The sequence below is a fragment of the Tyto alba genome, unplaced genomic scaffold (assembly GCF_018691265.1).
Source record: "Tyto alba isolate M040663 unplaced genomic scaffold, T.alba_DEE_v4.0 Super-Scaffold_41, whole genome shotgun sequence".
NCBI classification, from domain to species: Eukaryota; Metazoa; Chordata; class Aves; order Strigiformes; family Tytonidae; genus Tyto; species Tyto alba.
Genome location: NW_024881317.1, coordinates 21,655,908 through 21,671,772, shown reverse-complemented (window position 1 = coordinate 21,671,772; position 15,865 = coordinate 21,655,908). Strand labels below are relative to the sequence as shown.

At 57.3% G+C, this 15,865-nt stretch overlaps 1 protein-coding gene across 2 annotated transcripts; it reads left to right on the top strand.

Annotated features, from left to right (window-relative positions):
* Positions 1–3,398: 3,398 nt before the first annotated feature.
* Positions 3,399–7,522, top strand: LOC104359438 (cytochrome P450 1A5). 2 transcript variants are annotated; one of them, XM_042804108.1, is made up of 8 exons: positions 3,469–3,522; positions 4,145–5,011; positions 5,405–5,531; positions 6,096–6,185; positions 6,274–6,397; positions 6,789–6,875; positions 7,106–7,193; positions 7,284–7,450. In XM_042804108.1, exons 2-8 carry the CDS (start codon positions 4,166–4,168, stop codon positions 7,410–7,412), a joined length of 1,491 nt encoding a protein of 496 aa, XP_042660042.1. In that variant the 5' UTR covers positions 3,469–3,522; positions 4,145–4,165; the 3' UTR covers positions 7,413–7,450. The 2 variants fall into 2 exon arrangements, with proteins under 2 accessions (XP_042660041.1, XP_042660042.1); XM_042804107.1 differs by having other exon boundaries at positions 3,399–3,522; positions 7,106–7,522.
* The last annotated feature ends 8,343 nt before the right edge of the window (positions 7,523–15,865 follow it).

The window sequence follows — 15,865 nt, the reverse complement described above, 5'->3', positions numbered from 1 at the left end:
TAAAGCAGAGAGACAGGGGAGCCCGGGGGGTTCAGCGGCCCCGTGTCCCCCCCCGCCCCACGTTGCGGGGGCCGCTCGGTTGACCTGGATCGAGTTTCCGTGGGGAAGGGGGCGGCGGGGCAGCCCCGGGGGGTCACGGCCCTCGCTGCCCCGGCCCGGTTAAAGATTGTCCAGGTTTGCGTGAGAAGCGGCCGTGCCCTCTGTCACCTCCTGTCCCCCGGGGACAGAGCAGCCCGGGGGTCGAGATGGCGCGGGGATGGGGCAGACGGGGCAAACGGAGATGGGGGGCACGTCGCGGGGCGGAGGGGGGGGGATGCTCGGGCGTCCAGAGGGGGTCTCAGGCACAGTTCGCAGCTCCAGCCCCCGCCCACATCCCCGATCCCCGTGGGGTGACAAGCCAGGACCTGCCCTTCAAGGAGGACAAGGGCGATCAGCCCGCTCCCCGCCCCCCCCCCCATAAATCTCACCCCCTCCACCCGCATCCCGGTCCTCAGCCCGGCCACAGCGGGGATGGGAGAGGGGCCGGGGGGGTCCCGCCCCGCCGGGGGGGGTCCCAGAGGTGGCACTGGGGACATCGCGTGCGAAGGGGCTCCGGACAGACCCGGGAGGGTTGTCCCGGTCACTCGCAGTCACGCTATGGGTGGGTGGGGGGGGAAATGGCTTTTAAAGGACCAGGGCGGTGGCCCCACGTCCAGGAGCCTGGCCCGGGGTCAGGGCGGCGCCGGAGCAGCTCAGGATCGCGCCCCCCCACCCCCCCCCCACCCCGGGCTGGCTCGGGTCGGGGGGGCTCCCCAGCACCGGGTACAGCGTCGGGGGTAACAGGGCTGCAACTGCTGTGCCACGGGATGCTGCCATCACCTGCGAGGGGACAACAGCCCCCCTCCCGCTGCTTGTGTCCCTCTCAGTAGGACACAGAGGTCCCCGCACTGTCCAGTCCACGAGGAGTGGGGCTGAGGGGTGGTTTTCCACCCTGCAAAGAGGGAAGGGGGGGGTGGGGGTTGTGTGTGGGGGGGTGTCTCATTCGTGCCACCGTGAATGTCCTCTTTGGGGTCCAAGGGACGCTGACCCGTGCCTCCGGCTGTCCGTTCCCAGGGGACCCGTGCAGATGTCCCCCGTGCCGTCTTTCCCCACGGCTCAGGAAAGGGGCTGCTCGGGACACACGGACCACGCAGGACACGTTGATGTGTCCGTAAACCCCAGGCAGGGATGCCTCCACGGACTCTCGCACGCACCGTGGCACCTCGGTAAAACTCACAGGCACCCCCGCCCACGCCTCCCGGTAAACCCACGTCCCTCACGTTCGCCCCATCTATAGGTACACCCATACAGCCGTGCCGCTGCACGTACAGACCCCGCAGACACATCGCACAGACGGAGGCGACGCGCGCCCCGTGCTCTCCTGTGGGTGCACGCGCGCGTATTTTAACACGCTCTCGTGGGCGCAAAAACACGCTGGATGTTTCTTTGCGCGTGCACAAAGAGCTCGCTTGCCCGCCGCCGCGCAGCAGAGTCGTGTTCCTCGCGGGTGCTCGCCCCCACACGTGCTCCGCCACATGTTGCTCACGCATGTCCTCGCCACACGCATGCTGGCACGGCCGTACACACTAAAAAAAAACCCCCACGGGCACGCAGCCGGGAGGGAAGCAAGGTGCATCGGCGAGTGCTGGCGGGAGTGTGCGAGCCCTGCCAAGGGCAGGGGTCCTGTGGGGCTCGCTGGCCGCCCCCCCCAGCCAGCCCCGGGCAGCCGAGGGCTCAGCAAGGGGCGGTGGCCGGGGTGGGTGCCCGGCACTGGGTGTCAGTGTATTTGGGGCGTGAGGCTGCCTGGCACGCAAGGCGGCAGCTCTTAACGCTGTTCTCATCGGGAGGCACCCTGCCCTCACAAGGCTTGGCAGCGAGCACGGAGGAGGCTGGGGAAAAAGGTGGGGGGGGGGGGGGGTAGAAGAGGGGCAGGTGGGTCCTGGGGACCCCCTCTGGGGTTCCTGATGTGGCGCCAGGACCCAGATTCTCCAGCGCTCTGGGATATGATGGATCAGGAGAGGCTGGTGGGGGTTGCCCCGCAGTGCAAGGCCACCAAGGTCTGAAATGCTGCCTGGGGGGGGGGGGGTGAGTGCGATCAGTCTGCCCCTCCACCCCCCCAAACCCATGCAATAGAGATGGGTAGATCCGTGGGGATGGGAGACGCCGGCTGGATCCAGCCTGCAAGGCAGTGCCCTGCTCCTGTGAAACCCCAGCCTGCCTCCCCCAAGGTGCTCCCGAGAGTCTTCCTCGCTGGGAGGCATTGTCTGGTGAAGCCAGGGCTGGTAGGTCTGCGAGGTGTCTGGCAATTATCTGAATGAATATTAGCAGCCAGGGTTTTGTAACTGTTCTTGCCAAATGTTAATGAACGGCGTCATTGCTATTAATGAGCCTGATTAGACCAGATGTTGAAAGCCTTTATTAAATATTAGCTCAGCTCTTACCTGGGCCAAATTCCCACTGTAGTTTTCAAAGACTAAATGAAACTTAGGGCTAAGCCCCAAAGCTCTGGTTCATTCCTGCTCCTCCAGCTCATCCCAGCTGCATTTCCCAAAGCCCTGAATTTTGCCCCAGCTCAAGCAGCAGCCCCAGTTGTTCCCGCATCTCCTGCTGGGTGGCACGTTATGTTTTCAGAGGGATGAATGGCCCCAGCCTTGCCCCGCACTGCCCCTTTCACCTCTCCTAATCTCTCTGGCTCACCTCCTCCCCTCTGCCCCGCCACTCCTCTCCCTCGCTGCCTGTTTGCCACGGAGGAGCCGGGGGAAGCGAGCCAGCCGCCTTCTCACGCGAACCTCGGCAATCGTTAACCTGAGTTTGGCTCTGCTGCTGGGCCAGAAGGTCCTGCCACCACCAGTCCCGGGGCGTGGGGACCTGCTGGATGATTCCCCACGGGGATGGAGAGGGCTGTGGCTGCAGATGCCTTGCTGCAAACACATCCCCTCGCTGCTGGAAGCACCTCCAGAGAGGCCATGGAGGTGAACAGCCCTCTCTGTGTGCTGGGAGCAGTCTGGTCAGCACAGAAAAGGTCTTGGGGGTAAAGGCTGGCACCCACATCCCACGGGACAGCAGTGCTGAGGGAGTGTGCTCTATCCTCCCCAGGGCAGGGCTTATGGACCCCCTTCTGCCTCCCCATCCTGGACTCTAGGGCAGGCATGTGCCCTGGAGAGGAGGAGAAGTCACCATTCATCCCCCAGAGCCCGTTGGAGCTGAGGAAATATCTTGCCTGGCTTCTTGGGCTGACTCCAGCCAGGCTCAGCCCCGTTTGTTAATGGATAGCTATTCCCCAAGGCTTTTGTGCTGTGACCCCCCAGAGATAAGCACCCAGCCATGCGGCAAGGGGAGCGCATATAAAGCCACTGCCCTACGGGTGACAGGAGAAGAAGATCCAGGTGGCAGGAGAGGATCCCCACCGCTCCTCGGGGCAGGCAGCTGCCAGAAACCCTCTGCCTATCTTTGCTGGGAGCCGCGGGCAGTAAAACCAGCCCTGTGCAGAGCAAGGACCTGCAGGTAGGAGACAACGTGCGCGCGCGTGTGTGTTTTTGATCAGGGATATAAGACCAGGGAAGTTGTGCTTGGGTCTGAAGGAGAAATTTGTGTGCCAGGCTCTCCCTTCCCTTCCCACCCAGCGAGCCGTGCGTTCCTGCAGGACAGCCCCACGGCATCCCCGCTCCCCGTGGCCCCGCGCACCGGTGGCCACCCAGCAGATCCAGCCTCCTGGCTAGAGATCCTCACAGAGTTGGTGGACATGGGGCCGGCTTCCTTGAGGAGTTGCTGTTCCTCTCCTCCTGCCTCCCTGCGCTTTTTTGAGCTGCGGTTTTCTGTGCCTTGTTGCAAACAGACTGTCTCCCCTGGGCAGAAGCTGTGACTGCGCCAGCGGGTGCTGGGGTCTTCCCACAGGGGAAGGGGTGCCATTACAGGCTCTGGAGGGCTGAGGTCCCCCTGAAGCGATGGCTGGGTTTAGAGTCTTTACAAGTCTCCAGCTTTTACCTCTTGAAAACCCCCAAGTTCTGCACGGGCAGCTCCATCACCCTGAACTCACTTGGTGCCTTTCTCAGCATCAGGAAACCCCGCAGGACTGAACCTCTTGCTAATCCTGGCTCTTTGCCACACTTCTGGTTAACTCCTTTAGGGTTTCTACACGCCGGCAGTGATGAAGGCTGTGATGTCACTGGTGGGAAGCCAAGGCGTTGCCTTGGCCACCGAGATCCTCCTCATGGCTGTCGTCTTCTGCCTGGTTTTCCTGCTCATCCAGTCCCTCCAGCAGCACGTGCCCCAGGGGCTGAAGAGCCCCCCAGGACCCAGAGGCTACCCCATCCTCGGCAACGTGCTGGAGCTGAGGAAGGACACGCACCTGGCCCTGACCAGGCTGAGCCAGAAGTACGGGGACGTGATGGAGGTCAGGATCGGCACCCGGCCCGTCCTGGTGCTGAGCGGGTTGGACACCATCAAGCAAGCCCTGGTGAAGCAAGGAGAAGACTTCATGGGGCGCCCCGACCTCCACAGCTTCCGCCATGTGACGGATGGGCAGAGCCTGGCCTTCAGCCCCGACTCAGGGGAGGTGTGGAAAGCCCGCAGAAAGCTGGCCCAGAACGCCCTGAAGACCTTCTCCATCGCCCCCAGCCCCACCTCCTCCTCCACCTGCCTCCTGGAGGAGCACGTCTCCAAGGAGGCTGACTACCTGGTCACCAAGTTCCTCCAGCTGATGGAGGGGGAGAAGAGCTTTGACCCTTACCGGTACCTGGTGGTCTCTGTGGCCAACGTCATCTGTGCCATCTGCTTTGGCAAGCGTTACGACCACAACGACCAAGAGCTGCTCAATATAGTGAATGTAAGTGAACAGTTTGGTGACGTGGCTGCTTCTGGCAACCCCGCTGACTTCATCCCCGTGCTCCAGTATCTCCCCAGCCGCGCCATGAGTTTGTTTAAAGATTTCAACAAGCGGTTCGTCCATTTCCTACAGAAGATTGTCAAAGAGCACTACAAGACCTATGACGAGGTAAGAGCTTGCAGGAGCCTCACCTGCACCAGAGATGCGTCCCCACTCTCTGCCTCTCTCTATTAGGGAGTCGTTTTTCCTCTTGCAGCCAAGCATCAACGGACATCTACGTTCTTGCAGCTATTGTTGCATAGGGCAAGTCCAGCAAGTCTCTCCCATGTGCAGTCCAGTACTGCAGTCCTCCTTCTCCTCCACGGCCCTGTGTGATAGGGCCAGTTTGTTGGCTGAACATCTTATCTGTTCCACAGGTTCCCTGGAGAACCATCTCCTTGGAAAATGAAAGCATAGGTTGCAAAAGCAGTGGGGAGCACGGGGGCTGAAAGATGATGATTTCCAGAGCTTGTATGACCCTGGCTGGTTCTGCTGCCATGACTTGTCTTCTCTTCCTCTCAGAACAACATCCGAGACATCACTGACTCCCTCATTGAGCAGTGCCTGCATAAAAATGTGGAAGCAAATACTGCCACGAAGGTCCCTAAGGAGAAGATCGTCAACCTTGTGGTCGACCTCTTTGGAGCAGGTATCTTTTCCCACCAGACCCTCAGCTACTTCAGATTTTCTCGTGCTCCTTGTGCTATAACTCACTCTCTCTGACCCATCTTTGTCCAACACCAGGCAACCAGCTGGGGCCTAAGCACTTGTTCTCCTGCTCACTGGCCTTCCTGGACCTTCCAGGGGCACCCCTAGAGACTAGCATGGGACATTAGCTCTGGAAAGAGGCTTCAGGGAAAAGCAAAGGGCACGGTTTATAGCTCAGTCAAGCTTCACAAGCCAGGGTGGCTTTTCCAGGTTGAGGGAGATGTCTGCTGACTGATTTATCTTTGAGTTACTCTGTGGAAACTCCCCTGATTCCAGAGAAGTTATACAAACCTGACATAACCCAAGGGTGAATCAGGATGATTGAGAGTGGAATATTTTAGCAAAGTTTCCTCTGACAGGATAGAAACCCAAGTCTGACTGCGTGCCCAGTATGTCCTCTGCCTTCTTAGCCATCCAAGACAGCTCCATCTGATGGTTAGGTGGCAAACCAAAGCACATACCCTGTGTGTACAGACCTCATCTACATGTTTTCCTCTTTGACCAGGCTTTGACACTGTGACAACTGCCTTATCCTGGAGCCTCATGTATCTTGTGACGTACCCCAACATCCAGAAGAAGATCCAGGAAGAACTAGGTGAGTCTAAGAACCTGCTTCCTCGGGGGCCAAAACCTCTCTGGCCAGAGCTGACCCCAACCTGCTCCCTCCTCTCAACCTCCCACAGACCAGACCATCGGCCGGGAGAGGAGACCGAGGCTGTCGGACCGGGGCACGCTGCCCTACACAGAAGCCTTTATCCTGGAGATGTTCAGGCACTCCTCCTTCATGCCCTTCACCATCCCGCACAGGCAAGTGCTGAGGTTGCAAAGGAGGTGGAGGGACGAGGTGGACTTGCAGCCACACCAGGAGCGGTGTGGTGAGAGGCAGGGAGATTATTACTGATTTGTAGAATGCTTCACGGGTTGCAAATTGTGGACACGGGTAGCTCACAGCTCTCGTGCAGGGCAATGAAGGAGCTCCCAAAGAGCAATTCTTGCCTTCTTCTGACTTCACTGAAGATACTCCACCCAGCTCAGGTAGGGGTTGCCCAATCCAGCTCACGGACAGTGCAACTGCCCCTCATAAAGCCATCTCTTTGGGCCTCATCCTTATTTCAGCAGCATCAGGAGCAAACAGCCCCCTGAGGATGCAGAAGAACTTTTTTGCTTCCCAAACTCTTAGAGTCTTTTCTCCCTCCAGCACAACCAGGGACACAGTGCTGAATGGCTACTACATCCCAAAGGACCGCTGCGTGTTTGTCAATCAGTGGGAAGTGAACCATGACGAGTAAGTACCTTCTGAGGCAGAAAGGCTCCTACAGTGACGTACAGGACCCTTCCCACACGGTTACCTTCCTGGGCAGAAGTGGGGTCAACCTGCTTTAAGAGAAAAAAGGGAGCAGCTGGGGTATCTCCTAAATTCAGGGATATTCTTACTGACAGCTCCCACCTTCTAGTGTCTCCCCTACACCCGTGTCCAGGAGATACCACCTCAGCACTTGACGTTTTCCCTTTCAGGAAACTTTGGAAGGATCCCCTGACCTTCAACCCAGAGCGTTTCCTCAGTGCTGAAGGGACCGAAGTGAACAAAGTGGCTGGGGAGAAGGTGCTGATTTTTGGCCTGGGGAAAAGGAAGTGCATTGGGGAACCCATCGCCAGGTGGCAGGTCTTCCTTTTCCTGTCCACCTTGCTCCAGCAGCTGGAGTTCAGCATCTGCGATGGCAAGACAGCAGACATGACGCCGCTCTACGGACTGACCCTGAAGCACAAAAGATGCGAGCACTTCCAGGTCAAGCAGCGCTTCCCCGCGAAGAGCATAAACTGAGCAGTGGGCTTATCCATTGCCCAGACATCACCAGGGGCAAAGACCTGGGTGTCCTGGTAGCAAAGCTGGGTCTGGTACAGCTTTACGGGATGATGTAATAAACTGAAACCATTGAAACTCCTGTCTTACCTTGTTTGCTTTGTAGCATTTTTCATTTCCCAGCATTTCTAGTCTCGGATATTCCGTCAAATGTTTGATATTCCGTCACATCCAGTCTTAGTACCACAAAGCACATTCATGGGGTGCGTGAGCTGTGTTTTGCTGGAGGGAAAGGGAATGTACCCAAAACCGGACTGGCTGAATACCATTTGGGCTGTGTTCTTTTAGAGTTGCCCTTTGACAGCTGAAGGAGAGCCAACCCATGGCGTAATCCCACAGGCTCCATCGAAGTTTAAGATCTGAGCTGAACTGACACCCAAAGCCTGGGTGGAGAGGAGGAGGATGTTACTGAGGTCTAGGCAGCATCACTATTTCTGGACTAATCAGGACAAACTTTCACCGGTTGAAATTTACCTTCACTGTAGTTGCGTCTGAAGGGAAAAAAACCTTGGAAAAAGGCTCATTCTTCTCCAAGTCCTCTAAGGACAGCCAGTTCCCTTGCTTCTACACTATGTTTTTAATTGCCTAGCTGACTTGTCATGTCACTCTAAGATCCCATTCAGGAGAGGTTTATCTTAGTCCATAGAGGAGCTCAAAGCACTTCAGTGCCTCCTTGAGAATCCATCAGACAACCTTGCACCAGGGGTTCTGCTGCTGCTCACGTTACTTTCTTCAGAAAAATAAGAGGGATCCTTCAAATTAACTGGGTTGGAGCAAAGCCTCTCTGGAGGGACCGGTGTGTCGGAAGACTTCAGCCACCTTAAGCCTCATTCACCATAGTCACCGCTGGTCCTGAAGGACATGAGAAAGGACACCTTTACCCCTTGCTATTGAGAAAGTCAGGCCGCCGGCATTCTGGACTGGAGCAAGGCTGTTTTCACAACAGGGCAGAGAAGGAGAACAGGACTTCCTCCAACTCAAACCCAAGAGTTTACATTGGCTGCCAGTCAACCCATGCCAGTAGAGCTAGATGCCTCCTTTTCTTCAACTTGCACGCAAATCCATCTCAGCCAACCCAGTACCTGGCAAGCAATGATACAGGAACAAATATAACCACCTGGTGCAACACGCACTGCTCTTGAATCTGTTCCCATGGGTGGCATCTGCTCAGCCATAGTCCCAGACCCTGACCAATGAGAGAGAGCTCCTTTCAGGTCCGAATACCAATCACTCATCATGCATTGCACAAAATCTTCCAAGAAGAAACAGAAATAAGAGAGCGTGTTGGGGAAGAAAACGGGGAAGATGATTGCCCAAGACTTCAGGGAGATTCCAGCTAGAGCAGGGAGGTGTTCAGACCCGCTAAATGAGCCTGAATGAAAAAGAGTAACTCTTTTTTCTCTCTGTGTCCAGGTCACCAACTTGTGGTGAAACACTGAGACAATCCAGCCCCAGATGCACTTGAATTCATTGAACCAGCCTGACCAGCTTCACTCTGGGTCACATGGGCTTTGTCTTCACTGTTTAATGTTGTAATCCCAATACTTCAGGAAAAGAAAGGGTGAGGGCTGGGAGCTCCAAACCATGGTTTGAGCTGCAGGCTATCAGAGGCCTCAGGGGAAAAGTGGAAGGATGGTTTAGGACAAGCCATGAGATCCATCAGCCAAATAACATCTCCACTACCTATGACAAAGGCCATAGGCCAAGGCAATAGAGTCATGAGCCATCTTTCCACAAGGGACATCCAAAAACTGGCATTCATCTTCTGCAGGGGAAGGTGGGATCGTCCTGGAGGGGGCTCCGGGTCCCTCAGTGCCTAACCTGGCGATTCAGAAGAGCGCCAGGATCGCCGGGGACTCAGCAGCAGCGTATCACGCCATCCCCCTGGGGTGGAGAGGCTCTCATGGCCTTGGCCCGGTGACTCCAGCTGCAGTAGGAACATGCGATGCTGATGCCGGTGTAGGACCAGAGGCTCCGTTTGCTGGAGCCATTGCGTGACTCTCGTGCCCTGAAGGCTGGCTGTATTTGCTGATAAGACCCACAATAAGCAAGTAAAGATATAAAGAAAGAACAGTGGGTATTTATTTTTTTTTTTCCCCTTTGGAGATGAGTGTTTTACAGCCCCAGGGCAGATAAGCAGATTAATATTAACATTACTGAGGTGAAACAGTCCTTTGCTGGTGGAAGGTCTCCCTGAGATACCTTTATCAAGGGCTGACTGCCTCCCCTGGGGATACTGCTGCCAGTCTGCATCAGGTAGAGCCTGGAGACCAGAGACCTGGGAGAAAAAGTCACCCCAGTGCCAGGATGAAGAAGGGGAAGGGATGAGGCTCAGGGTGAGAGAAATGGGCAGGCAGTTATCCTTCCCTACGCCACCTTTCTCTTCATGGTGTTGGAGGCAAACCTCCCCACTTTATAAAGCCCCATCTTCATTTGGCACCTCTCCCTCCCCTCGATGCCAATGGAGACATCTCATGCAGATGTGGGAGACCCTTCCGGGCAGCTTGGGCGGGCAGGAGGACCCCCCCAAGACCTTGGTCTGATGTCCCTGCACGCCCACATCTGCTTGGACATGCTGGCCCATCCAACAGCCTGGTGACCCCAGGTGAGGTCCCAGTTTTCTTGCTGGGGGATGCTGCAGTCAAAGTGTCCCTTCAACCCCAGCCACCCCGTTCCCAAGCCCAGGCATCCTGCCTGCTCCTGGACAATACGGTTGGAAGATCAAAGCTGAGCAGGCTCCTTCGCCAGATGTTCTCCCTGCCAGGTGTCTTGGCAGCCCCCAGCACACGGGGAGGAGGGCAGCGAGCACGGGCTGAGCAGCAGACAAGGTAGCCTGGCTCTGCACTGCTCTTTGCTCTGGAGCGGAGCTGCACCCCCACATTCCCCCCACCCAGGGACACTCTGTGAGGAAGGGATGGGGGCACCCTGCTCCCTTCAGGGGTGCAGCATTTGAGCTTTTCACCGCTTCCTCTTCTCCACTTCCTCCTGATAAACAAATCCATTGATCCTCATCATGGAAGCCCCAATTGCTCACAGTAGGTAAGAGACTCCAGCTCCCCTATCTTTATTTTCCCCTAATGATCTTCCTCAATTAAGCCCTCCGATTACTCCCCAGCATGGTCTGCAAGAGCTGTGATTTTCTTACTGGAACTGGGCGGTGATAAGCCAGGGGAGCTTTTATCACACCATGGCCAATTGCTTTTATTGTTGGTTCTAAAATGAGTCAGCAGACTAGCCCTGGCAGCTGGGCTCCAGCTCCAATTCCAAAGGCAGGGACACTCCCAGCTCCCTCATTCCCACAGGGAAAGGTCCAGGCAGCCACATACCTTCTCCCTGGAGCCGAGACACCTGCCTGATGCCAACATTCAGAGTAGTGGCATCTCCTCACCAGGAAAGCCTGTACCTAGCCCCAAAACAGGCTAGAGGAACCAGTTGTGGCTCTTCCGCCCGGATGGAAGAAAGACAGGAGTTGCTCCAACATTTAATGACCCTCCTCATGAAAAACGCGTTCTGTATTTCTAACTTTTTTCCTTTGGCTGTTTCTTTATTCTCCAGTGAGATCTGTTATCAGGAATCGTCTCCCCATGGGGATTGACTCTTGAGTGTCTCCCTTTTGCTGCTCGTCCCCAACAGTGGTGACAGTTCCCTTGACATCAAAAACCTCATCCCTGATGCCCTAGAGTTTAAAATAAAGCTCTGAACCATAGCTTAAACTCTATTTCAGAGCCACACATGCTTTCCTTCTGCCAGTGGTTTTGGGGACACTTCCCTCTGAGCTGGTAGCAGCCAATCCTCTAAGCTTGGTGGGCTTTGCCCCAGCATCCTGCTTGCCCCACTGCACCGGCAGGCCTGGGAAGCTCCTTCGCGTGGAGGAGGAAACCCCCAAACACCGTCTTTCTCTTTGCAGTTCCACTCTGGGGACAGAGTCGGACTCTCTCATACCTTGAAGCCCAGAAGCAGAGGCTTCTCAGCAGAGATAATGACTGGTTGCTGCCTTTTGGAGGAAAAAATCTCGGCTTAGCCTCCAAGTCTGAGCAGCTACTGGGGTGCTGGAGCTGGTGGGACCTTCTCCTGGTGAAGCTGCCTTCTGCAGTGGGTTGGAGAAGATGCTGTTCCTCTGCTCAACCCAGGCTGGACCTGTGGATGGAGGAGAGCTTGAGCCAACAGAGCTGGACACATTAAACCTGGTGTGTGGCTCTGCCTCAATGCTGAGGGCTCCCAAATCAGCAGGAACCCTTCTTCCTCCTCCCAACCCTCACCTCCCTCTTCCCTCTGGAAAGGAGACAGTGTTTGGGCTGATTGATTGCCCTGTGTCATTAGAGGTACAAGGTACCTGTTAATGAGAGAACATGAAAGCGGGTGAGGATGGAGTTTGTCCCCGGATTAAGAAGGGAAAGGCAGAAGTGCAGAGATAACCGCTCCCTGCACGCAAAGCGCTGCTGAAGAAAACCCCCAGTCCCCCAGGAATGGCCTCAAACCCAGCTGCCCCCCCACCCCACCCCGCCATAGGCATGGGCATGATTTTCCATGGAGGGAAGGAAAAGACGGGAGAGATGGGGAGCAGTCCTGGAGACACTTCCCCAGGGGCCACCAGGTCCCACGAACATGGTCAGCGTGAGCCAAAGGCCTCCGGGATTTTGGATGCTCCTCAAACCCGGCCTCGGCAGCAGGATGCGGGCTGGGCAGCCGGGATGCATTCGGGGCTGGCAATCACCTGTACGTCCCCAAAGCTGGCACTGGATCTGCCGGTGGCACGGTAGCAGTGGCTACTGCAGAGCAAGGGTAGATCTGGGGGGGTTATATAGGTAGGTGGGCTCTCATCTCCCCCCCCCCATAGACCTCCCACTAGTTGGCCCCATAACAAGGGGTCCCAGTTGACCACTCTGCTCTCGTGCCCCTAAAATCAGCTCCCTGAACCCCATCGGGGTGGGTAAAGCAGGGCTGGTCCCCTCCCCAGGAGGGGGACACAGGCAGAGGGGGGAATCCAGCCTGATCCCACACTGGAGGTGAAAAAGCACCCGCCGAGCTGCAGCATCCCCAACCTGCTCCCCTTCTGCTTTAATTAAAACCATCCTGGAGAAAAGAGCTCCCCAGGAGAGCCTTTGAAATGAGGCTGCTCTCTGCAACAGAGGGGTTTGGGGGCCGGCATGGGAGGGAGAAGCTCCCCCAGAGCCAGGGCCAACTGCCAGCGCTGCAGGTGGGACGGGATCCTAATTCACTTTGGTGCTTCCGAAGCATTTTTGTTCCCTCTGGCTGGGGTTTGGGACGTGAACGCCCTCCCGTGGCACCTCCAGCTCCACGAGTGCCTTTTGCTGCTGAGCACGAGCAAACGAGGGGTTTTACGCCTGCTGGGAGTTTTTGGGGGAAGACACATTTTGGGGAGGGGAATCTTTAGGGCACTGACCCCCCCCTGCAGAGCATCCCGCATCCCCCATCGCCCCTGTAGCTCTGGGAGCCGCAAAACCAGCCAAACCTGGTTCCCTTCGGGGTTTTGGCAGCCCGAAGGTGAATTCTCCAGGTTCCAATGAGCTGGGAGCTTTCACGCCGGCTTTCCTCTGATGTTCCCAGCCACTGCCTGCAGATTCTCCTCTGTCTCATACATCCGAGGCAGCAACCCTCCCCTTTCCCTGCCCACCACTTCTCATCCAGCTTGCGCCGCCTGAATCCCTCGGAGGCACCAAACCTGCCGCCCAACAGGGACTAAACCAGCCAGGGGATGCAGAGAAGAGGCAGATCGACAGGATGGGCGGATGCTCACGCTTTGCTCCCTTAAGCAAAGGAATATTGCCTGCTCGGGATTTTATTCTCAGCTCCTCTTTTGTTGCTTTTCTGTTTTGTTTTGGTTTTTTTTTGTTGTTGTTTTTTTTTTTTTTCCCTTTTATTTTCCCTTTTCCTGCTGATTCCCACCAGCTGAAGGGCCCCCTCTCCTGGTGCAAGGCAAGGAGATGGCTGCTGAAGTCTCATTCCCGATGTATCAGATCCATCCTTCCCATTACCCACCCACAAGCCAAGACCCTTCCCAGGAGAAATCCCAGCTGGGACGTTGAAGTGAGGAATCCTCCTCTCCGGGCCTCCTGCGTGGGCCACCATCACCTGTGTCACCCTTCCAGCCAGCCCTGGGGATGCTGGTTGTCCCCAAGATGGGTTGTTTCAGGGATGGACCTTCAGAGGGGAGAAAAACAACCCTGAGAGCAGCTCTGAGCATTCATGGCTGTGCAGTTGCCGGGGTATTTCCCTCTTCCTAGGTCTGATGGACTGAGAAAACCTGAGACCAGGCATAATTCCCCACCAAGACAGGTTCATGCCTGGTCTTTTCATCCAAGAGCTGAGACCCACCAGCCCCATGCTGCTCCCCAGCCCCGGGGAGGGGGGGACTCCCGGATCCAGTGGCACTGTGAATAAGGATATTTCTGGACTTCTAGCTACTGTCGCGCAAAAAATCCACTTGAAATTCCCACCTGCTGATGGAAACACCCGGAGGGAGAAATCCTGAGCTCCCCCTCTTTCTCCTCGGTCTCTAGTCCCTGTGGCTGTGTCACCCTCGGGTGCAGCCCACCCGGGTGGGGGTCTGCACAGCCGGGGGGGGGGGGGGGCAGCCAGCGGGGCTGTGCCGCAGTCCTGGCGGGTGAGATCTGGCAGGGAGAGAGCAGGCAGGAGCAGGCAGCGCTGGCCCTGAGCCGCAGGCAGCTGGGAGGGTGGGACGACTGCATCTTCACCCCACCAAGAAAACAGCCGTGTTGGGTGCTGGGTGTGCAACGCAGGGGGGGGGGGGTGCCGTACACACGCACACGCCGTGCACGCGTGCTTGCACGCCTGCCCGTGCTTGTGAGCGCCCAGGGGTGCGTTGGTGCGCGTGCAAGCCGCGGGTGGGTGCACTGATGTGAGCGTGCGTGGGGTTGGGCTTGCATCTGTGGGTGCATTTCTGGTGCAGACAGGTGCCCGAGCTGGTTTCATTTCCTGCCAGGACCGCTCAGCGCGGGGGGCTGTGGGCGGGGGGGAACCCCGTTCCCCACCTCCCCGATGCCACGTCAACCCTCCAGGCACCGGGGGGGGGAGGGGGGGAAGCTTGGGGCTGCGAAGGCCCCGGGGGTGCCCACCTCCACCAGCGGGTCCCAGGCTCTTTCCCAGGGGCTGTAGGAGCAAGGATGTGCTCCCCCAAAACGAGCTGGGCTTTGCAACCCGCTGCCTCGGCCGCTGGGATCTCCCCGGCTCCGTCCCCTGACTTCTCCTGCGGTCTCTCCCTCTCTGACATCTCCATCACCTCTTCCCCATCCCCTCAGCCCAGGGAGAGCACCCTCCCCTCCCAGCCGCGCAGGGCCAGGTCTCAAGGATTGGGGTTTGAGCCCCCGTCCCTTATTTAGCAGGAGGAGGGGAGTGAGGGGGAAGGATTCCTGCCCCCTCCCTTCCCAACAACCTTGGGGTTATCGCGCTCAACGCAAGGAAGTCGGCCGCGATCTCTTCCCACGCAAGGCCACCCTTCAGCGGAGCCGCTGGCACCGTCCCCCGTGGCTGGGATGGTTTTTGGTCACTCGTGCCTTAGTGTGTGTGTGTGTGTTTGGGGGGGGGGGGATGCTGAAGCACAGGGAGAAGCGAGGGGTAGCCAAAAAATGGAAGGGGGCCCGGGCTTCCTGCTTTGCTGTGCATGGCGGCGGCAGCGGCGGGGCAGGAAGTGACAGCCACCTCGGTGCTGGCGAGACACGGTCGCGCCTCGGCGTTCCCACGGGCCTCTCGGCGGAAAGATGGACGGGGGGGTGTGGGTGTCTCTGGTCCCGGGTGGACCCTCCGCCTGGGCAGCACCGCCCTGCGCCCCAGCACCCACGTCCCCCGGGGGGGGAACGGGTGGGCTGGGGATGGAGGTGGTACCCGACCGTGCCGAGGGACAGCGCGGTGGCGGCCGGCGGCACCTCGGGCTGCCCAAGCGCCCTTTCCCCTCTCCCACCCCTCTTTCCAGTCCCCCCCGGGACAGGCCCCGCGCCGAGGGCGCGTCGGCAGGTTGGGGGCCCCGCCGTCCCCACCATCCCCCCCCGGAGACACCCAGACGCTGCAGTTGGCCAGGGAGGGAGGTGGCGGGGGGGGTGCCCAGCCCGGGGGTCCCCCTGCTCCCAGCGCAGCTTGCTGCAGCCGGACCCCACCGCCCTCACCCCCGATCACCATCACCATCATCATCATTACTGTTATAATTAGTATTATTAATGTTGCCATTGTAAATATTATAGAAGCATACAATGGTTTGTGTTGGAAGGGACCTTAAAGATCATCTAGATATGATATGATATACAAGATATAATATGGTATGATATAAAAATAATAGAATAGCACCATATTGTTATATACATTACATATTCTATCAATTTATAAATTATTTAATTCTATTATATTCTATATCATTATTATATATTTTACTATATATTTTT

Excerpts from the sequence above, each read along its gene's own strand:
- LOC104359438 (XM_042804107.1), top strand. The coding sequence starts at position 4,166 with ATGAAGGCTGTGATGTCACTGGTGGGAAGCCAAGGCGTTGCCTTGGCC. Across the intron at positions 5,532-6,095 it reads GGTCGACCTCTTTGGAGCAG|GCTTTGACACTGTGACAACT; the intron begins GTATCTTTTCCC and ends CTCTTTGACCAG. Across the intron at positions 6,876-7,105 it reads TGGGAAGTGAACCATGACGA|GAAACTTTGGAAGGATCCCC; the intron begins GTAAGTACCTTC and ends TTTCCCTTTCAG.